This window comes from Entelurus aequoreus, linkage group LG26, assembly GCF_033978785.1.
Source record: "Entelurus aequoreus isolate RoL-2023_Sb linkage group LG26, RoL_Eaeq_v1.1, whole genome shotgun sequence".
In the NCBI taxonomy this organism is placed as follows: domain Eukaryota; kingdom Metazoa; phylum Chordata; class Actinopteri; order Syngnathiformes; family Syngnathidae; genus Entelurus; species Entelurus aequoreus.
In genome coordinates, this window is record NC_084756.1 from 27,084,043 (window position 1) to 27,107,728 (window position 23,686).

Here is a 23,686-nt window from a genome sequence, read left to right on the forward strand (position 1 = left end):
CACTCATTTTTGATTTTTGACCTCTAATTTGACCCCCTTAAAATACTTCAAAACTCACCAAACTTCTCACACACATTGGGACTGGTGGAAAGTGTGATTTAAAAAAAAAACCGAATCCCAAAACTCTAAATTGTGCTCTATATAATTTTTGGAAAAAAAAGAGATAAAACTGCTCCTCAGAGGAAAAATCTGACAAAACTGCTTGTAACTTCCGGTAGGAACGTCGTAGAGACATGAAAAAAATACCTCTATGTAGGTGTTGCCTAGACCTACATTTCATAGATTGACATCCTTCAGCAAAAATCAACAGGAAGTTTGCTATTCCTCCTTCAAAACAACATTTTTGTACAAAACGGTCACCAAACATCAAACATTATCTCCTCTGAGCGCGTTTGTCGTTTCGGCTTCAAACTGCTACAGGAGAGAGATTGAACCCTTCTGATTAAAAGTTGACGAACGAGTGGTGATTAGTGCTACCGTTTTGATTTTACGAGCCTTCAAAGACCCGCAGCACTAAAGTTGCTACGGTGCCAAAAATGACAACGAAAATGCAATTAGACCTTCTTTGGCCTCAATACACACAATACCCTATAATGACAATGTGAACTCAGACACAACTTCCTCTAACTCCCAGTACCAATATCGTAGAGACACGAAACAAAAACCTCTATGTAGGTCTCACTCAGGACTACCACTGGACTAAAGTATTGGACACCTAGGACTAGCACCTGCCAGAAGGCGGACCCGACCAATGCTGCTTGCAGCTTTAATTAGGGTCCGCACAGGACCTTTTCAAAAGGAATCCCAAAGGGAGTCCTTTTGCAATGGGACGAAAGGACCCTATTGAAATTGTAAGGTTTTATTATTAGGGTCCGCACAGGACCTTTTCAAAAGGAATCCCAAAGGGAGTCCTTTTGCAATGGGACGAAAGGACCCTATTGAAATTGTAAGGTTTTATTATTATTATTATTATTCTTTATTATTATTCCGCAGCTTTGCGCACTACTACGCCCCCCTTAACATGCTTCAAAACTCACCAAATTTGACATACACATTAAACCCCGGGTACAGCACACTTTAGTGGTAAAAAAAAATACCAAAAATCAACATTGCTCTCTAGCGCCCCCTAGGAAGAAAAATGCCTCTAACTCCCACTAGGAAGGTCGTAGAGACATGAAACAAAAACTTGTATGTAGGTCTCAGTTAGACCTACAATTCATAATTTCACTTCTTCGGGCGAAAACCAACAGGAAGTTGGCAATTTCCCCTTCAAGACAAAAAATGACTAAAAACACTCATTTTTGATTTTTGACCTCTAATTTGACCCCCTTAAAATACTTCAAAACTCACCAAACTTCTCACACACATTGGGACTGGTGGAAACTGTGATTTAAAAAAAAAACCGAATCCCAAAACTCTAAATTGTGCTCTACATAATTTTTGGAAAAAAAAGAGATAAAACTGCTCCTCAGAGGAAAAATCTGACAAAACTGCTTGTAACTTCCGGTAGGAACGTCGTAGAGACATGAAAAAAATACCTCTATGTAGGTGTTGCCTAGACCTACATTTCATAGATTGACATCCTTCAGCAAAAATCAACAGGAAGTTTGCTATTCCTCCTTCAAAACAACATTTTTGTACAAAACGGTCACCAAACATCAAACATTATCTCCTCTGAGCGCGTTTGTCGTTTCGGCTTCAAACTGCTACAGGAGAGACATTGAACCCTTCTGATTAAAAGTTGACGAACGAGTGGTGATTAGTGCTACCGTTTTGATTTTACGAGCCTTCAAAGACCCGCAGCACTAAAGTTGCTACGGTGCCAAAAATGACAACGAAAATGCGATTAGACCTTCTTTGGCCTCAATACACACAATAGCTTATAATGACAATGTGAACTCAGACACAACTTCCTCTAACTCACAGTACCAATATCGTAGAGACACGAAACAAAAACCTCTATGTAGGTCTCACTCAGGACTACCACTGGACAAAAGTATTGGACACCTAGGACTAGCACCTGCCAGAAGGCGGACCCGACCAATGCTGCTTGCAGCTTTAATTATTATTATTTTTCTTTCTTCCGCACCGTCGCGCGCTGCTTAGCCCCCTTTAACATGCTTCAAAACTCACCAAATTTGACATACACATTAAACCCCGGGTACAGCACACTTTAGTGGTAAAAAAAAATACCAAAAATCAACATTGCTCTCTAGCGCCCCCTAGGAAGAAAAATGCCTCTAACTCCCACTAGGAAGGTCGTAGAGACATGAAACAAAAACCTGTATGTAGGTCTCAGTTAGACCTACAATTCATAATTTCACTTCTTCGGGCGAAAACCAACAGGAAGTTGGCAATTTCCCCTTCAAGACAAAAAATGACTAAAAACACTCATTTTTGATTTTTGACCTCTAATTTGACCCCCTTAAAATACTTCAAAACTCACCAAAATTCGCACACACATCGGGACTGGTGGAAACTGTGATCTAAAAAAAAAACCAAATCCCAAAACTCAAACTTGTGCTCTACATAATTTTTGGAAAAAAAAGAGAAAAAACTGCTCCTCAGAGGAAAAATCGGACAAAACTGCTTGTAACTTCCGGTAGGAACGTCGTAGAGACATGAAAAAAATACCTCTACGTAGGTCTCATTTAGACCTACATTTCATACATTGACACCCTTCAGCAAAAATCAACAGGAAGTTTGTTATCTCCATTTCAAAACAACATTTTTGTACCAAACGGTCACCAAACATCAAACATTATCTCCTCTGAGCGCGTTTGTCGTTTCGGCTTCAAACTGCTACAGGAGAGAGATTGAACCCTTCTGATTAAAAGTTGACGACGGCGTTGTGATTAGTGCTACCGTTTTGATTTTACGAGCCTTCAAAGACCCGCAGCACTGATGCTGCTACGGTGCCAAAAATGACAACGAAACTGCGATTAGACCTTCTTTGGCCTCAATACACACAACACCTATAATGACAATGTGAACTCAGACACAACTTCCTCTAACTCCCAGTACCAATATCGTAGAGACACGAAACAAAAACCTCTATGTAAGTCTCACTCAGGACTACCACTGGACAAAAGTATTGGACACCTAGGACTAGTTCTTTATTATTCTTCCGCACCGTCGCGCGCTGCTTTGCCCCCCTTAACATGCTTCAAAACTCACCAAATTTGACACACACATTAAACCCCGGGTACAGCACACTTTAGGGTTAAAAAAAAAACCCAAAAATCAACACTGCTCTCTAGCGCCCCCTAGGAAGAAAACTGCCTCTAACTCCCACTAGGAAGGTCGTAGAGACATGAAACAAAAACCTGTATGTAGGTCTCAGTTAGACCTACAATTCATAATTTCACTTCTTCGGGCGAAAACCAACAGGAAGTTGGCAATTTCCCCTTCAAGACAAAAAATGACTAAAAACACTCATTTTTGATTTTTGACCTCTAATTTGACCCCCTTAAAATACTTCAAAACTCACCAAACTTCTCACACACATTGGGACTGGTGGAAACTGCGATCTAAAAAAAAAACCGAATCCCAAAACTCAAAATTGTGCTCTACATAATTTTTGAAAAAAAAAGAGAAAAAACTGCTCCTCAGAGGAAAACTCTGACAAAACTGCTTGTAACTTCCGGTAGGAACGTCGTAGAGACATGAAACAAATACCTCTATGTAGGTCTTGTCTAGACCTACATTTCATAGATTGACATCCTTCAGCGAAAATCAACAGGAAGTTGGTAATCTCCATTTCAAAACAACATTTTTGTACCAAACGGTCACCAAACATCAAACATTATCTCCTCTGAGCGCGTTTGTCGTTTCGGCTTCAAACTGCTACAGGAGAGAGATTGAACCCTTCTGATTAAAAGTTGACGACGGCGTTGAGATTAGTGCTACCGTTTTGATTTTACGAGCCTTCAAAGACCCGCAGCACTAAAGTTGCTACGGTGCCAAAAATGACAACGAAACTGCGATTAGACCTTCTTTGGCCTCAATACACACAATAGCCTATAATGACAATGTGAACTCAGACACAACTTCCTCTAACTCCCAGTACCAATATCGTAGAGACACGAAACAAAAACCTCTATGTAGGTCTCACTCAGGACTACCACTGGACAAAAGTATTGGACACCTAGGACTAGCACCTGCCAGAAGGCGGACCCGACCAATGCTGCTTGCAGCTTTAATTAGGGTCCGCACAGGACCTTTTCAAAAGGAATCCCAAAGGGAGTCCTTTTGCAATGGGACGAAAGGACCCTATTGAAATTGTAAGGTTTTATTATTATTATTCTTTGTTTCTTCTTCCGCAGCTTTGCGCACTACTACGCCCCCCTTAACATGCTTCAAAACTCACCAAATTTTTTACACACATCCAAAAAGTGTGCCAGCAGACTTTAGTCAAAAAACCAAACCCAAAAAAATACACTTGCTCTCTAGCGCCCCCTAGGTAGAAAACTGCCTATAACTCCCACTAGGAAGGTCGTAGAGACATGAAACAAAAACCTGTATGTAGGTCTCAGTTAGACCTACAATTCATAATTTCACTTCTTCGGGCGAAAACCAACAGGAAGTTGGCAATTTCCCCTTCAAGACAAAAAATGACTAAAAACACTCATTTTTGATTTTTGACCTCTAATTTGACCCCCTTAAAATACTTCAAAACTCACCAAACTTCTCACACACATTGGGACTGGTGGAAACTGTGATCTAAAAAAAAAACCGAATCCCAAAACTCAAAATTGTGCTCTACATAATTTTTGGGAAAAAAAGAGAAAAAACAGCTCCTCAGAGGAAAAATCTGACAAAACTGCTTGTAACTTCCGGTAGGAACGTCGTAGAGACATGAAAAAAATACCTCTACGTAGGTCTCATTTAGACCTACATTTCATACATTGACACCCTTCAGCAAAAATCAACAGGAAGTTTGTTATCTCCATTTCAAAACAACATTTTTGTACCAAACGGTCACCAAACATCAAACATTATCTCCTCTGAGCGCGTTTGTCGTTTTGGCTTCAAACTGCTACAGGAGAGAGATTGAACCCTTCTGATTAAAAGTTCACGACGGCGTTGAGATTAGTGCTACCGTTTTGATTTTACGAGCCTTCAAAGACCCGCAGCACTAAAGTTGCTACGGTGCCAAAAATGACAACGAAACTGCGATTAGACCTTCTTTGGCCTCAATACACACAATAGCCTATAATGACAATGTGAACTCAGACACAACTTCCTCTAACTCCCAGTACCAATATCGTAGAGACACGAAACAAAAACCTCTATGTAGGTCTCACTCAGGACTACCACTGGACAAAAGTATTGGACACCTAGGACTAGCACCTGCCAGAAGGCGGACCCGACCAATGCTGCTTGCAGCTTTAATTATTATTAGGGTCCGCATGTACCCTGTAAAAAGGACTCCCCCAGGGAGTCCTTTGTACTGGTTACAAAGGAACCTATTGAATTTGTAATGTTTATTATTATTATTAGGGTCCGCACAGGACCTTTTCAAAAGGAATCCCAAAGGGAGTCCTTTTGCAATGGGACGAAAGGACCCTATTGAAATTGTAAGGTTTTATTATTATTCTTTTTTCTTCCGCAGCTTTGCGCACTACTACGCCCCCCTTAACATGCTTCAAAACTCACCAAATTTTTTACACACATCCAAAAAGTGTGCCAGCAGACTTTAGTCAAAAAACCAAACCCAAAAAAATACACTTGCTCTCTAGCGCCCCCTAGGTAGAAAACTGCCTATAACTCCCACTAGGAAGGTCGTAGAGACATGAAACCAAAACCTGTATGTAGGTCTCAGTTAGACCTACAATTCATAATTTCACTTCTTCGGGCGAAAACCAACAGGAAGTTGGCAATTTCCCCTTCAAGACAAAAAATGACTAAAAACACTCATTTTTGATTTTTGAGCTGTAATTTGACCCCCTTAAAATACTTCAAAACTCACCAAAATTCGCACACACATCGGGACTGCGGGAAACTGCGATCTAAAAAAAAAACCGAATCCCAAAACTCAAAATTGTGCTCTACATAATTTTTGGGAAAAAAAGAGAAAAAACTGCTCCTCAGAGGAAAAATCTGACAAAACTGCTTGTAACTTCCGGTAGGAACGTCGTAGAGACATGAAAAAAATACCTCTATGTAGGTCTTGCCTGGACCTACATTTCATAGATTGACATCCTTCAGCAAAAATCAACAGGAAGTTTGCTATTTCTCCTTCAAACCATCATTTTTGTTACAACCGGTCACCAAACATCAAACATTATCTCCTCTGAGTGCGTTTGTCGTTTCGGCTTCAAACTGCTACAGGAGAGAGATTGAACCCTTCTGATTAAAAGTTCACGAAAGAGTGGTGATTAGTGCTACCGTTTTGATTTTACGCGCCTTCAAAGACCCGCAGCACTAAAGTTGCTACGGTGCCAAAAATGACAACGAAACTGCGATTAGACCTTCTTTGGCCTCAATACACACAATAGCCTATAATGACAATGTGAACTCAGACACAACTTCCTCTAACTCCCAGTACCAATATCGTAGAGACACGAAACAAAAACCTCTATGTAGGTCTCACTCAGGACTACCACTGGACAAAAGTATTGGACACCTAGGACTAGCACCTGCCAGAAGGCGGACCCGACCAATGCTGCTTGCAGCTTTAATTAGGGTCCGCACAGGACCTTTTCAAAAGGAATCCCAAAGGGAGTCCTTTTGCAATGGGACGAAAGGACCCTATTGAAATTGTAAGGTTTTATTATTATTATTATTATTATTATTATTATTATTATTTTACCGACCCCACAAAGAACGCTAATTTGACCCACTTAACATGCTCCAAAACTCACCAAATTTGACACACAAGTCAGAACCTGCGAAAATTTCAACAAAATAACAAAACCAAACCCCAAACATAAAAATTGAGCTCTAGCGCCCCCTAGGAAAAAAAAATAACAAACTGCCTGTAACTCCCACTAGGAAGGTCGTAGAGACATGAAACAAAAACCTGTATGTAGGTCATACTTAGACCTACATTTCATAATTTTACATCCTCGGGCAAAAACCAACAGGAAGTTGGCAATTTCCCCTTCAAGACAAATTTGTACTAAAAAAACACGTTTTTGCCTCTTTGACCTCTAATTTGACCCCCTTAAAATACTTCAAAACTCACCAAACTTCTCACACACATCGGGACTGGTGGAAACTGCGATCTAAAAAAAAAACCGAACCCCAAAACTCAAAATTGTGCTCTACATAATTTTTGGAAAAAAAAGAGAAAAAACTGCTCCTCAGAGGAAAACTCTGACAAAACTGCTTGTAACTTCCGGTAAGAACGTCGTAGAGACATGAAAAAAATACCTCTACGTAGGTCTCATTTAGACCTACATTTCATACATTGACACCCTTCAGCAAATCAACAGGAAGTTTGTTATCTCCATTTCAAAACAACATTTTTGTACCAAACGGTCACCAAACATCAAACATTATCTCCTCTGAGCGCGTTTGTCGTTTCGGCTTCAAACTGCTACAGGAGAGAGATTGAACCCTTCTGATTAAAAGTTGACGACGGCGTTTTATTTAGTGCTACCGTTTTGATTTTACGAGCCTTCAAAGACCCGCAGCACTGATGCTGTTACGGTGCCAAAAATGACAACGAAACTGCAATTAGACCTTCTTTGGCCTCAATACACACAATAGCCTATACTGACAATGTGAACTCAGACACAACTTCCTCTAACTCCCAGTACGAATATCGTAGAGACACGAAACAAAAACCTCTATGTAGGTCTCACTCAGGACTACCACTGGACAAAAGTATTGGACACCTAGGACTAGCACCTGCCAGAAGGCGGACCCGACCAATGCTGCTTGCAGCTTTAATTAGGGTCCGCACAGGACCTTTTCAAAAGGAATCCCAAAGGGAGTCCTTTTGCAATGGGACGAAAGGACCCTATTGAAATTGTAAGGTTTTATTATTATTATTATTATTATTCTTTATTATTATTCCGCAGCTTTGCGCACTACTACGCCCCCCTTAACATGCTTCAAAACTCACCAAATTTGACATACACATTAAACCCCGGGTACAGCACACTTTAGTGGTAAAAAAAAATACCAAAAATCAACATTGCTCTCTAGCGCCCCCTAGGAAGAAAAATGCCTCTAACTCCCACTAGGAAGGTCGTAGAGACATGAAACAAAAACCTGTATGTAGGTCTCAGTTAGACCTACAATTAATAATTTCACTTCTTCGGGCGAAAACCAACAGGAAGTTGGCAATTTCCCCTTCAAGACAAAAAATGACTAAAAACACTCATTTTTGATTTTTGACCTCTAATTTGACCCCCTTAAAATACTTCAAAACTCACCAAACTTCTCACACACATTGGGACTGGTGGAAACTGTGATTTAAAAAAAAAACCGAATCCCAAAACTCTAAATTGTGCTCTACATAATTTTTGGAAAAAAAAGAGATAAAACTGCTCCTCAGAGGAAAAATCTGACAAAACTGCTTGTAACTTCCGGTAGGAACGTCGTAGAGACATGAAAAAAATACCTCTATGTAGGTGTTGCCTAGACCTACATTTCATAGATTGACATCCTTCAGCAAAAATCAACAGGAAGTTTGCTATTCCTCCTTCAAAACAACATTTTTGTACAAAACGGTCACCAAACATCAAACATTATCTCCTCTGAGCGCGTTTGTCGTTTCGGCTTCAAACTGCTACAGGAGAGACATTGAACCCTTCTGATTAAAAGTTGACGAACGACTGGTGATTAGTGCTACCGTTTTGATTTTACGAGCCTTCAAAGACCCGCAGCACTGATGCTGCTACGGTGCCAAAAATGACAACGAAACTGCAATTAGACCTTCTTTGGCCTCAATACACACAATACCCTATAATGACAATGTGAACTCAGACACAACTTCCTCTAACTCCCAGTACCAATATCGTAGAGACACGAAACAAAAACCTCTATGTAGGTCTCACTCAGGACTACCACTGGACAAAAGTATTGGACACCTAGGACTAGCACCTGCCAGAAGGCGGACCCGACCAATGCTGCTTGCAGCTTTAATTATTATTATTCTTTCTTCCGCTCCGTTGCGCACTACTTTGCCCCCCTTAACATACTTCAAAACTCACCAAATTTTTTGCACACATCCAAAAAGTGTGCCAGATGAAGTTATTCAAATAACAAACCCCAAAAATCAACATTGCTCTCTAGCGCCCCCTAGGAAAAAAAAAAAACAAACTGCCTGTAACTCCCACTAGGAAGGTCGTAGAGACATGAAACAAAAACCTGTATGTAGGTCAGACTTAGACCTACATTTCATAATTTTACATCCTCGGGCGAAAACCTACAGGAAGTTGGCAATTTCCCCTTCAAGACAAAAATGTACTAAAAACACTGCTTTTTACGTCTTTGACCTCTAATTTGACCCCCTTAAAATACTTCAAAACTCACCAAACTTCGCACACACATTGGGACTGGTAGAAATTGCGATCTAAAAAAAAAACCGAACCCCGAAACTCAAAATTGTGCTCTAGAGCAATTTTTTAATAAAACAGAGAAAAAAATGCTTTTTAGAGGAAAACTCAGACAAAACTGCTTATTACTTCCGGTAGGAACGTCGTAGAGACATGAAACAAATACCTCTACGTAGGTCTCATTTAGACCTACATTTCATACATTGACACCCTTCAGCAAAAATCAACAGGAAGTTTGTTATCTCCATTTCAAAACAACATTTTTGTACCAAACGCTCACCAAACATCAAACATTATCTCCTCTGAGCGCGTTTGTCGTTTCGGCTTCAAACTGCTACAGGAGAGAGATTGAACCCTTCTGATTAAAAGTTCACGACGGCGTTTTAATACGTGCTACCGTTTTGATTTTACGAGCCTTCAAAGACCCGCAGCACTGATGCTGCTACGGTGCCAAAAATGACAACGAAACTGCGATTAGACCTTCTTTGGCCTCAATACACACAATAGCCTATAATGACAATGTGAACTCAGACACAACTTCCTCTAACTCCCAGTACCAATATCGTAGAGACACGAAACCAAAACCTCTATGTAGGTCTCACTCAGGACTACCACTGGACTAAAGTATTGGACACCTAGGACTAGCACCTGCCAGAAGGCGGACCCGACCAATGCTGCTTGCAGCTTTAATTAGGGTCCGCATGTACCCTGTAAAAAGGACTCCCCCAGGGAGTCCTTTGTACTGGTTACAAAGGAACCTATTGAAATTGTAATGTTTATTATTATTATTCTTTATTTTTCTTCCGCACGGTCGCGCACTACTACGCCCCCCTTAACATGCTTCAAAACTCACCAAATTTGACATACACATTAAACCCCGGGTACAGCACACTTTAGTGGTAAAAAAAAATACCAAAAATCAACATTGCTCTCTAGCGCCCCCTAGGAAGAAAAATGCCTCTAACTCCCACTAGGAAGGTCGTAGAGACATGAAACAAAAACCTGTATGTAGGTCTCAGTTAGACCTACAATTCATAATTTCACTTCTTCGGGCGAAAACCAACAGGAAGTTGGCAATTTCCCCTTCAAGACAAAAAATGACTAAAAACACTCTTTTTTGATTTTTGACCTCTAATTTGACCCCCTTAAAATACTTCAAAACTCACCAAACTTCTCACACACATTGGGACTGGTGGAAACTGTGATCTAAAAAAAAAACCGAATCCCAAAACTCAAAATTGTGCTCTACATAATTTTTGGAAAAAAATGAGAAAAAACTGCTCCTCAGAGGAAAAATCGGACAAAACTGCTTGTAACTTCCGGTAGGAACGTCGTAGAGACATGAAAAAAATACCTCTACGTAGGTCTCATTTAGACCTACATTTCATACATTGACACCCTTCAGCAAAAATCAACAGGAAGTTTGTTATCTCCATTTCAAAACAACATTTTTGTACCAAACGGTCACCAAACATCAAACATTATCTCCTCTGAGCCCGTTTGTCGTTTCGGCTTCAAACTGCTACAGGAGAGAGATTGAACCCTTCTGATTAAAAGTTGACGACGGCGTTGTGATTAGTGCTACCGTTTTGATTTTACGCGCCTTCAAAGACCCGCAGCACAGATGCTGCTACGGTGCCAAAAATGACAACGAAACTGCGATTAGACCTTCTTTGGCCTCAATACACACAATAGCCTATAATGACAATGTGAACTCAGACACAACTTCCTCTAACTCCCAGTACCAATATCGTAGAGACACGAAACAAAAACCTCTATGTAGGTCTCACTCAGGACTACCACTGGACTAAAGTATTGGACACCTAGGACTAGCACCTGCCAGAAGGCGGACCCGACCAATGCTGCTTGCAGCTTTAATTAGGGTCCGCACAGGACCTTTTCAAAAGGAATCCCAAAGGGAGTCCTTTTGCAATGGGACGAAAGGACCCTATTGAAATTGTAATGTTTATTATTATTATTATTATTATTATACCGGCCGCCTCTTCGAACAGCAATTTGACCCACTTAACATGCTCCAAAACTCACCAAATTTGACACACAAGTCAGAACCTGCGAAAATTGCTTGTTAATAACAAAACCAAACCCCAAAAATAAAAATTGCGCTCTAGCGCCCCCTAGGAAAAAAAAAAAACAAACTGCCTGTAACTCCCACTAGGAAGGTCGTAGAGACATGAAACAAAAACCTGTATGTAGGTCTGCTAAAGACCTACAACTCATAATTTTACATCGTCGGGCGAAAACCAACAGGAAGTTGGCAATTTCCCCTTCAAGACAAAAATGTACTAAAAACACTGTTTTTTACGTCTTTGACCTCTAATTTGACCCCCTTAAAATACTTCAAAACTCACCAAACTTCTCACACACATCGGGACTGGTAGAAATTGCGATCTCAAAAAATAACCGAACCCCGAAAATCAAAATTGTGCCCTTGAGCAATTTTTACATAAAACTGAGAAAAAACTGCTTTTTAGAGGAAAACTCAGACAAAACTGCTTATAACTTCCGGTAGGAACGTCGTAGGGACATGAAACAAATACCTCTATGTAGGTCTTGTCTAGACCTACATTTCATAGATTGACATCCTTCAGCGAAAATCAACAGGAAGTTTGTAATCTCCATTTCAAAACAACATTTTTGTACCAAACGGTCACCAAACATCAAACATTATCTCCTCTGAGCGCGTTTGTCGTTTCGGCTTCAAACTGCTACAGGAGAGAGATTGAACCCTTCTGATTAAAAGTTGACGAAAGAGTAGTGATTAGTGCTACCGTTTTGATTTTACAAGCCTTCAAAGACCCGCAGCACTGATGCTGCTACGGTGCCAAAAATGACAACGAAACTGCGATTAGACCTTCTTTGGCCTCAATACACACAATAGCCTATAATGACAATGTGAACTCAGACACAACTTCCTCTAACTCCCAGTACCAATATCGTAGAGACACGAAACAAAAACCTCTATGTAGGTCTCACTCAGGACTACCACTGGACAAAAGTATTGGACACCTAGGACTAGCACCTGCCAGAAGGCGGACCCGACCAATGCTGCTTGCAGCTTTAATTATTATTATTATTCCGCAGCTTTGCGCACTACTACGCCCCCCTTAACATGCTTCAAAACTCACCAAATTTTTTCCACACATTGGAAAAAGAGTCCAGACCACATAATCAAAAAACCTAACCCAAAAAATCACAATTGCGCTCTAGCGCCCCCTAGGAAGACAACCTACGATAACTCCCACTAGGAAGGTCGTAGAGACATGAAACAAAAACCAGTATGTAGGTCTCACTTAGACCTACAATTCATAATTTCACATCATCGGGCAAAAACCAACAGGAAATTGGCAATTTCCCATTTTAGACCAAAATTTACTAAAAACACTCCTTTTTACGTCTTTGACCTCTAATTTGACCCCCTTAAAATACTTCAAAACTCACCAATTTTCTCACACACATCGGGACTGGTGGAAACTGCGATCTAAAAAAAAAACCAAACCCCAAAACTCAAAATTGTGCTCTACATAATTTTTGAAAAAAACTGACAAAAAACTGCTCCTCAGAGGAAAAATCTGACAAAACTGCTTGTAACTTCCGGTAGGAACGTCGTAGAGACATGAAAAAAATACCTCTATGTAGGTCTTGCCTGGACCTACATTTCATAGATTGACATCCTTCAGCAAAAATCAACAGGAAGTTTGCTATTTCTCCTTCAAACCATCATTTTTGTTACAACCGGTCACCAAACATCAAACATTATCTCCTCTGAGTGCGTTTGTCGTTTCGGCTTCAAACTGCTACAGGAGAGAGATTGAACCCTTCTAATTAAAAGTTGACGAAAGAGTGGTGATTAGTGCTACCGTTTTGATTTTACGCGCCTTCAAAGACCCGCAGCACTAAAGTTGCTACGGTGCCAAAAATGACAACGAAACTGCGATTAGACCTTCTTTGGCCTCAATACACACAATAGCCTATAATGACAATGTGAACTCAGACACAACTTCCTCTAACTCCCAGTACCAATATCGTAGAGACACGAAACAAAAACCTCTATGTAGGTCTCACTCAGGACTACCACTGGACTAAAGTATTGGACACCTAGGACTAGCACCTGCCAGAAGGCGGACCCGACCAATGCTGCTTGCAGCTTTAATTCTTTATTATTCTTCCGCACCGTCGCGCGCTGCTTAGCCCCCCTTAACATGCTTCAAAACTCACCAAATTTGACACACACATTAAACCCCGGGTACAGCACACTTTAGGGTTAAAAAAAAAACCCAAAAATCAACACTGCTCTCTAGCGCCCCCTAGGAAGAAAACTGCCTCTAACTCCCACTAGGAAGGTCGTAGAGACATGAAACAAAAACCTGTATTTAGGTCTCAGTTAGACCTACAATTCATAATTTCACTTCTTCGGGCGAAAACCAACTGGAAGTTGGCAATTTCCCCTTCAAGACAAAAAATGACTAAAAACACTCATTTTTGATTTTTGAGCTGTAATTTGACCCCCTTAAAATACTTCAAAACTCACCAAACTTCTCACACACATTGGGACTGGTGGAAACTGCGATCTAAAAAAAAACCGAACCCCAAAACTCAAAATTGTGCTCTACATAATTTTTGGAAAAAACAGACAAAAAACTGCTCCTCAGAGGAAAACTCTGACAAAACTGCTTGTAACTTCCGGTAGGAACGTCTTAGAGACATGAAACAAATACTTCTACGTAGGTCTCATTTAGACCTACATTTCATACATTGACACCCTTCAGCAAAAATCAACAGGAAGTTTGTTATCTCCATTTCAAAACAACATTTTTGTACCAAACGGTCACCAAACATCAAACGTTATCTCCTCTGAGCGCGTTTGTCGTTTCCGCTTCAAACTGCTACAGGAGAGAGATTGAACCCTTCTGATTAAAAGTTGACGACGGATAATGATTAAGTGCTACCGTTTTGATTTTACGAGCCTTCAAAGACCCGCAGCACTGATGCTGCTACGGTGCCAAAAATGACAACGAAACTGCGATTAGACCTTCTTTGGCCTCAATACACACAATAGCCTATAATGACAATGTGAACTCAGACACAACTTCCTCTAACTCCCAGTACCAATATCGTAGAGACACGAAACAAAAACCTCTATGTAGGTCTCACTCAGGACTACCACTGGACTAAAGTATTGGACACCTAGGACTAGCACCTGCCAGAAGGCGGACCCGACCAATGCTGCTTGCAGCTTTAATTATTATTATTATTCTTTTTTCTTCCGCAGCTTTGCGCACTACTACGCCCCCCTTAACATGCTTCAAAACTCACCAAATTTTTTACACACATCCAAAAAGTGTGCCAGCAGACTTTAGTCAAAAAACCAAACCCAAAAAAATACACTTGCTCTCTAGCGCCCCCTAGGTAGAAAACTGCCTATAACTCCCACTAGGAAGGTCGTAGAGACATGAAACCAAAACCTGTATGTAGGTCTCAGTTAGACCTACAATTCATAATTTCACTTCTTCGGGCGAAAACCAACAGGAAGTTGGCAATTTCCCCTTCAAGACAAAAAATGACTAAAAACACTCATTTTTGATTTTTGACCTCTAATTTGACCCCCTTAAAATACTTCAAAACTCACCAAACTTCTCACACACATTGGGACTGGTGGAAACTGTGATCTAAAAAAAAAACCGAATCCCAAAACTCAAAATTGTGCTCTACATAATTTTTGAAAAAAAAAGAGAAAAAACTGCTCCTCAGAGGAAAACTCTGACAAAACTGCTTGTAACTTCCGGTAGGAACGTCGTAGAGACATGAAAAAAATACCTCTACGTAGGTCTCATTTAGACCTACATTTCATACATTGACACCCTTCAGCAAAAATCAACAGGAAGTTTGTTATCTCCATTTCAAAACAACATTTTTGTACCAAACGGTCACCAAACATCAAACATTATCTCCTCTGAGCGCGTTTGTCGTTTCGGCTTCAAACTGCTACAGGAGAGAGATTGAACCCTTCTGATTAAAAGTTGACGACGGATAATGATTAAGTGCTACCGTTTTGATTTTACGAGCCTTCAAAGACCCGCAGCACTGATGCTGCTACGGTGCCAAAAATGACAACGAAACTGCGATTAGACCTTCTTTGGCCTCAATACACACAATAGCCTATAATGACAATGTGAACTCAGACACAACTTCCTCTAACTCCCAGTACCAATATCGTAGAGACACGAAACAAAAACCTCTATGTAGGTCTCACTCAGGACTACCACTGGACTAAAGTATTGGACACCTAGGACTAGCACCTGCCAGAAGGCGGACCCGACCAATGCTGCTTGCAGCTTTAATTATTATTATTCCGCAGCTTTGCGCACTACTTAGACCCCCTTAACATACTTCAAAACTCACCAAATTTTTTACACACATCCAAAAAGTGTGCCAGCAGACTTTAATATAAAAACCTAACCCCAAAACACAAAATTGAGCTCTAGCGCCCCCTAGGAAAAAAAAATAACAGACTGCCTCTAACTCCCACTAGGAAGGTCGTAGAGACATGAAACAAAAACCTGTATGTAGGTCTGCTCTAGACCTACAACTCATAATGACACATTCTCGGGCGAAAATCAACAGGAAATTGGCAATTTACCTTTTTTGACAAAAATGTACTAAAAACACTGTTTTTTACATCTTTGACCTCTAATTTGACCCCCTTAAAATACTTCAAAACTCACCAAACTTCGCACACACATTGGGACTGGTAGAAATTGCGATCTCAAAAAAAAACCGAACCCCGAAACTCAAAATTGTGCTCTAGAGCAATTTTTTAATAAAACAGAGAAAAAAATGCTTTTTAGAGGAAAACTCAGACAAAACTGCTTATAACTTCCGGTATGAACGTCGTAGAGACATGAAACAAATACCTCTACGTAGGTCTCATTTAGACCTACATTTCATACATTGACACCCTTCAGCAAAAATCAACAGGAAGTTTGTTATCTCCATTTCAAAACAACATTTTTGTACCAAACGGTCACCAAACATCAAACATTATCTCCTCTGAGCGCGTTTGTCGTTTCGGCTTCAAACTGCTACAGGAGAGAGATTGAACCCTTCTGATTAAAAGTTGACGACGGATAATGATTAAGTGCTACCGTTTTGATTTTACGAGCCTTCAAAGACCCGCAGCACTGATGCTGCTACGGTGCCAAAAATGACAACGAAACTGCGATTAGACCTTCTTTGGCCTCAATACACACAATAGCCTATAATGACAATGTGAACTCAGACACAACTTCCTCTAACTCCCAGTACCAATATCGTAGAGACACGAAACAAAAACCTCTATGTAGGTCTCACTCAGGACTACCACTGGACAAAAGTATTGGACACCTAGGACTAGCACCTGCCAGAAGGCGGACCCGACCAATGCTGCTTGCAGCTTTAATGATTATTGATTTGCAAAAAATATTTTTTGGACCAATTAGGTGAAGTTGCATAATTTCCCACGGCACACCAGGCAATATTTCACGGCACACTAGTGTGCCGCGGCGCAGTGGTTGAAAACCACTGACATATAGAACATGCTATACGTTTACCAAACAATCTGTCACTTCTAATCGCTAAATCCCATAAAATCTTATACGTCTAGTCTCTTACGTGAATGAGCTAAATAATATTATTTGATATTTTACGCTAATGTGTTAATAATTTCACACATAAGTCGCTCCTGACTGTAAAAAAAAAACTGCGACTTATAGTCCGAAAAATACTGTTTATATATCTGATTTATGACACCAAAAGATTTACAAAGTTTGCGAGTAAATAGAGATGATCAAAATAGTATCAATCTCTCAGAGATTCCTGAACCAATTGGAAAGATAATGATGTCACACTAGGAACCACAGATCCCTTCCCCTTCAACAACAATGCTAATCATTCAGACTTTATGAGAGCCAACAACTATTACGTTGGGAAAAATTATGATCCAGGACTAGGGATGTCCGATAATGGCTTTTTGCCGATATTCCGATATTGTACAACTCTTTAATTACCGATACCGATATCAACCGATATATACAGTTGTGGAATTAACACATTATTATGCCTAATTTGGACAACCAGGTATGGTGAAGATAAGGTACTTTTTTAAAAATGTATAAAATAAGATAAATAAATTAAAAACATTTTCTTGAATAAAAAAGAAAGTAAAACAATATAAACAGTTACATAGAAATTAGTAATTAATGAAAATGAGTAAAATGAAGTGTTAAAGGTTAGTATTATTAGTGGAGCAGCAGCACGCACAATCATGTGTGCTTACGGACTGTATCCCTTGCAGACTGTATTGATATATATTGATATATAATGTAGGAAGCAGAATATTAATAACAGAAAGAAACAACCCTTTTGTGTGAATGAGTGTAAATGGGGGAGGGAGGTTTTTTGGGTTGGTGCACTAATTGTAAGTGTATATTGTGTTTTTTATGTGGATTTAATTTTTTTTTAAAAACGATACTGATAATAAAAAAAAAAACGATACCGATAATTTCCGATATTACATTTTATCCAGGACTTTATATTTTTGAGACCAAACACAAAGAGGATGCACTGCAAAAAGTCAGTGTTTAAAAACAAGAGAAAAAAAATACAATAATTAGGGGTATTTTATTTGAACTAAGCAAAATGATCTGCCAATAGAACAAGAAAATGTGGCTTGTCAAGACTTTCCAAAACAAGTCAAATGAGCTAACCTCAATGAAGCCAAAAAGACCTTGAAATGAGTATATTGTCACTAATAACAACTGAACTACTATACGAGTATGTATTTTCTATTGTTTCATTGGAAATAAAACAGCAAAGTCCGTTTGGCTGTCATCCAATAATTGCTCTTGGTGCCAACCTGACCCACACAGAACCGGATGCACGAGAGCATGAAGCTGTTTGACTCCATCTGCAACAACAAGTGGTTCACTGAGACGTCCATCATCTTGTTCCTCAACAAGAAGGACCTTTTCCAGGAGAAGATCACCCACAGTCGGCTCACCATCTGCTTCCCCGAGTACACCGGTACTGTCCTTCTTCTTCTTCATACCTTCTGTTTATTGTGGCCCGTTATCGTGTTGACACTCTTATACACGACAAATGTATCAACACCAACCAAAGGCCTTATTTTACCCAAGCCAGTTAGAGCTTTTCTTCCCGTCACTCACACGAATGACCTGGAGATACAGCTACATACTGACCCCAAATTAAACGCTCTTTATTCCCTGGGAAGACATGTCGTCTTATATTCGGAGTTGAAAGATTTGCTTTGATCATGTAAACCAACAGCCAAACAACTTTGTCTCCCGAAGCGAATCCAAGCTTTTCTTCCTGTCACTCACATACTCGTGACATGGCAACAGACACTTTTTAAAAAAATTAAATAAAAAATGATGATGTCGAGTCATCAAACTGTCACACTGCTGGAAAATTGTATTAATTATTCAATAATTTTGTAATTGTTGGTAAAATCGACCACTTTTGAAGCAAATCCAAGCCTTTCTTTCTGTCACTCACACACTGGTGACATGGCAACAGACACTGTTTGAAAAAATAAAAAAATAATTATGACGTCGAGTCATCAAACTGTCACGCTGCTGAAATTTTTTATCAATTATTCAATCATTTTGTAATTGTTAGTAATCGGCCACTTTTGAAGCGAATCCAAGCTTTTCTTCCGGTCACTCACACACTTGACATGGTAAAAGACAGTTTAAAAAATAATTAAAAAAATTATGATGTCGAGTCATCAAACTGTCACGCTGCTGAATTTTTTTTTCAATTATTCAATCATTTTGTAATTGTTAGTAATCGACCACTTTTGAAGCGAAACCAAGCTTTTCTTCCTGTCACTCACACACTTGTGACATGGCAATAGACACTGTTTAAAAAATAAAGTAAAAATGATGATGTCGAGTCATCAAACTGTCACACTGCTGGAAAATGTTATCAATTATTCAATCATTTTGTAATTGTTGGTAATCGACCACTTTGAAAACATTACATTGTATTTATTTCTTTTTTTTTTGTACTGAAAAGGAGTGTCTTACATTCAAATTGATGCACATTCATAAACTGCCATGACAGTAGAGCGATCCGTGTGGTGATTCCTTGCACAAACACAAATAGTATCGACTATTTTTTTTCTCTTCACCAAAATGAAAAAATAGGTGAAAAATCCAAACCGTCTTATATCCGTGGTGTAAAGAACAACAAATGACCCAACATTACAGAGCTTTTCTTCCTGTCACAAGTAAGCTGGCGACAGATCTTGATCTTCTTCCGAAAATGGGTCTTGAAAAAGGGGTTGCCTTATTTTAGTGGTAGTCCTATATTTGGATGAATACATGAACAATATTAAAGGTACACATGCAGCAATCTTTCCCCACACAGACAAATAACACATGACGATGTGTTTCTCTACTTGATGATAAAAAAAAAGATGTAAAAAGGTCAGCTCGTCTTATATTCGTGGTCTGAACATTTACATGCATGACCAAGAAGCCCTACGTTATTCTACCCAAGCGAGTAATAGTTTTTCTTCCTGTCACTCACACTAGTGACCTGGCCACAGATGTTGATCCTACTTTTTTCCTTCAAAAAAAAGGGTTGTGAAAAATTTGAATAATACGTTAAAAGATCAAGAATTTCAAAGGCAGACTAGAAGCGATCCTTCCCCGCACGACGACAAATACACATTGATCCCAATATAAGACAGTATTTTTACGAACTCTCCAGCAGCTAGGAAATACGATCTTTTTTCTTCTTCCTGAAATCCACATGTGATGTTGAAACATGTGTACCATGTTTTCCGGGCTATAGAGCGCACCAATATGTAAGCCACACCCACTAAATTTTAAGTAAAATAAATATTTTTTTCATATATTAGTCGCACCTGACTATAAGCCGCAGCTATATACGTTGCGAAATGAGTTATATACACAGAAATATTTTATAAATGTTTATTCACATACCTTAGTGGTTTCCAAACGGTGTCTGTAACACGGCAGTAAAACGGCTGATCAAACAAAACAGAAGTCATCGTCATGGACCCACTAGCTGCGGAAGCTAGCTCTCCAATCAGCTGAACGGTGACGTTTAGGTAAGTTTATTGAGGAATTTGTGAAAGTGAAACAATACAAAAAGAATGCCATTGTAAGTTAATGATACTCACACAGACACTCGTAATCGTGTTAGTGTATTAGTTCATTACATTACGAAAGCATGTACAAATATTCCTGAAAGCACTTTTTACAGACATCACACATGAGACGATTTAGTAAGTATGAATTTGTGTAGTTATATTGTAAAACTTACAAACGTTGTTTGGAGTGATGAATGAAGAATCCATATGAGTAGAAACGTTATGGACGGCTCGAAGACTAACTGACATTTCTACTTAACGGTTGAAATCAGTAAATGGAAGAACACTGTCGCACCTGCAGTGACCGAATTCGTCCAAAAGATGGTGCCGTAGCACAAACAATAACACACCTTTTCAGCGTATTTGCTTGTTTTTTTTTTACTTTTTATATTATGGCTGTTAGCAAAGAAAATTCCATCAATTAGCCTCGCCGCTTTACAAGCCGCAGGGTTCAAAGTGTAGGAAAAATATATATGAACATATATATATACATATATATATATATATATATATATACCGTATTTTCCGCACTATAAGGCGCACCTAAAATTTTCTCAAAAGCTGACAGTGCGCCTTATAATCCGGTGCGCCTTATATATGGACCAATATTGAGCCACAACGGGTCTCGCAACTACGGGATGCATAACGTAACCCCAGCCTCTACTGTAGCCTCTATTCTATGCGCCTTATAATGCCGTGGGTGCGCCTTATATATGAAGAAAGTTTTAAAATAGGCCGTTCATTGGAGGTGCGCCTTATAATCCGGTGCGCCTTATAGTGCGGAAAATACGGGGAAATATATATATTTACTGTAATTGACAACATGATTTTAAACTAGGAGGGGTTTTTTTGTTGCATTTGTTCAAAAACGGGTGCCGAAAAAGAGGCGTCGTCTTATATTCGTCAGTATGGCGCTAATTGCTGACTTAGCATGTTTGAGGGCGAATGTAGATGCAACCCCTCTACCTCAAAGAACTACTCACCCCCAAATCCTCCACACGACACTTCCGCTCCGGACAGGCTAACCTCCTCCAACCTCCGAGGACAAAGCTCCGCCGCTCCCAGTCTGTGGAACGCTCTCCCTGACCACCTGAGGGCACCACAGACTGTGGATGCTTTTAAAAAAAGGCTTAAAAACCCTTCTTTTTTTCCTTTTTTTTAAAAAGGCTTTTTTTTAGATCTATGCATACTAGTTTTATCTATTTGGCTGTTCTAGTTTTTATTTTTATTCATTTTTTATTATCTTTTTATTTGTATTTTTTTTAATACACCGTAGCCTTGTATCGGGCCCAGGTTCAGCGCCTTGAGTCCGTGCCGTTCTCGCCCCTCCAGGCCCTGACAAGTACGAGGAGGCGCAGGCGTACATCCAGACCAAGTTCGAGGACCTGAACAAGAAGAAGGACACCAAGGAGATCTACACCCACTTCACGTGCGCCACCGACACCAAGAACGTGCAGTTTGTGTTCGACGCCGTCACCGACGTCATCATCAAGAACAACCTGAAGGACTGCGGCCTCTTCTAGGCAGGTGAGTGTCGCACGTCAAAAAAAGCCGCAGAAGAAGAAGTAATGGAGGACTTGTGGTGTGTTCCCAGGCAGCTGTGGACCACATTGGGACCGGCCGTCGTCTTTCTTTCTCTCCAAACAAGAAAAAGAGGCTGCAGACGACGTCCTCACTCGTAACTCTTTCACCACATTTCTCATTATTGTCCTTGACTTCTGTTTGCTTTCCAAACATATAGAGGAGACCACCACGCTTTCTTTCCACTTTTAATCACGTGGAGCTTATTTTTTTAAAGATATGATTCATGTTGGGGGAAAAAAGAAAGAAAAAAAAGTGCTTTTATTGTTCATGTCGGTCATCACAATGTTTACGCGGGACGCTCGTCCATAGCCAGATGTTGCATTGTCGCATGACTTCCCCCGTTAACGCTCGTCACTAATCTGCACCGATCTGCTAACTTTCCTATTCAAGACAAAAAAAAGGCTTCACACGCAGCCAAAAAAAAAACCCTCGGCCAGCTTCTTACTGATGTTTCAAGTTGTGTAGCTAACCTTCTATCAAGTTTTATACCCTGTTTCAGTGTGTGTGTGTGTGTGTGTGTGTGTGTGTGTGTGTGTGTGTGTGTGTGTGTGTGTGTGTGTGTGTGTGTGTGTGTGTGTGTGTGTGTGTGTGTGTGTGTGTGCGTGTGTGTGTGTGTGTGTGTGTGTGTGTGTGTGTGTGTGTGTGTGTGTGTGTGTGTGTGTGTGTGTGTGTGTGTGTGTGTGTCTGAATGTGTGAGTGCACTTGCCTTGACTTCTGTTTACAACTTTTTTTCTCCCATTTTCTGCCTTGCATCTATGAGTATATTTAGTGATTATTAAAAAAAATCTAATTCCCCCAAAATGTTAGTTTTTTTTTCTTCTTTTTTTTTTTTTTGGGTAAATATTAAAAGTGCTTCAAAGTCATATGTTTTTAATTTAAATAAAAGTAGCCATCACTTCACTTGAGTCAAGCCTGGTTTTTTCTCCCCTCCTCCTCCTCACTTTGTCTTCCAAGCATCACTTCATAAAAAAATGTTTTTTAATAAAGTTGACAATACAAACGCTAGCTCAAGGCGCCATCTGCTGGACGTTTTAAGTGCTGCTTTTTGGTTACAGTCAAATACATTAGTCTCCACTGTTGAACAATCCTTACAAATACTGATAAATATCTTCTTTTTACTGTTTTATTGAGCACAGCAACATTTAAAAATATTTGACATACTGTAAATAATTATTTTGAGTTAAATATGCCACACATCAATATGTAACAATAAATACAAAAATTTAAGTATATTTTGCAATCTGCTAAAACAAATATTTTTAAATCCGGTGACCAATTAACTAAAGTTTATTTATTTTAAATATTTTACCGAAATATTTTTAAATTGTACAAATTAAAATTCAGCATTCTTTTATTTCTGGTATTTTATTATGGTAATTTTCTTCACGCCATT

General features: G+C 39.6%; 1 protein-coding gene across 1 annotated transcript in view; it reads left to right on the top strand.

Moving 5' to 3' along the window:
* Positions 1 to 23,193, top strand: part of LOC133643318 (guanine nucleotide-binding protein G(i) subunit alpha-2) — a 153,549-nt gene extending 130,356 nt beyond the window's left edge. The window contains exons 7-9 of the mRNA XM_062037810.1: positions 18,437 to 18,590; positions 22,042 to 22,236; positions 22,304 to 23,193. Of these exons, the coding sequence (XP_061893794.1) occupies positions 18,437 to 18,590; positions 22,042 to 22,232 (345 nt within the window). The 3' untranslated portion in view covers positions 22,233 to 22,236; positions 22,304 to 23,193. The remainder of the gene's footprint in view (positions 1 to 18,436; positions 18,591 to 22,041; positions 22,237 to 22,303) is intronic.
* The last annotated feature ends 493 nt before the right edge of the window (positions 23,194 to 23,686 follow it).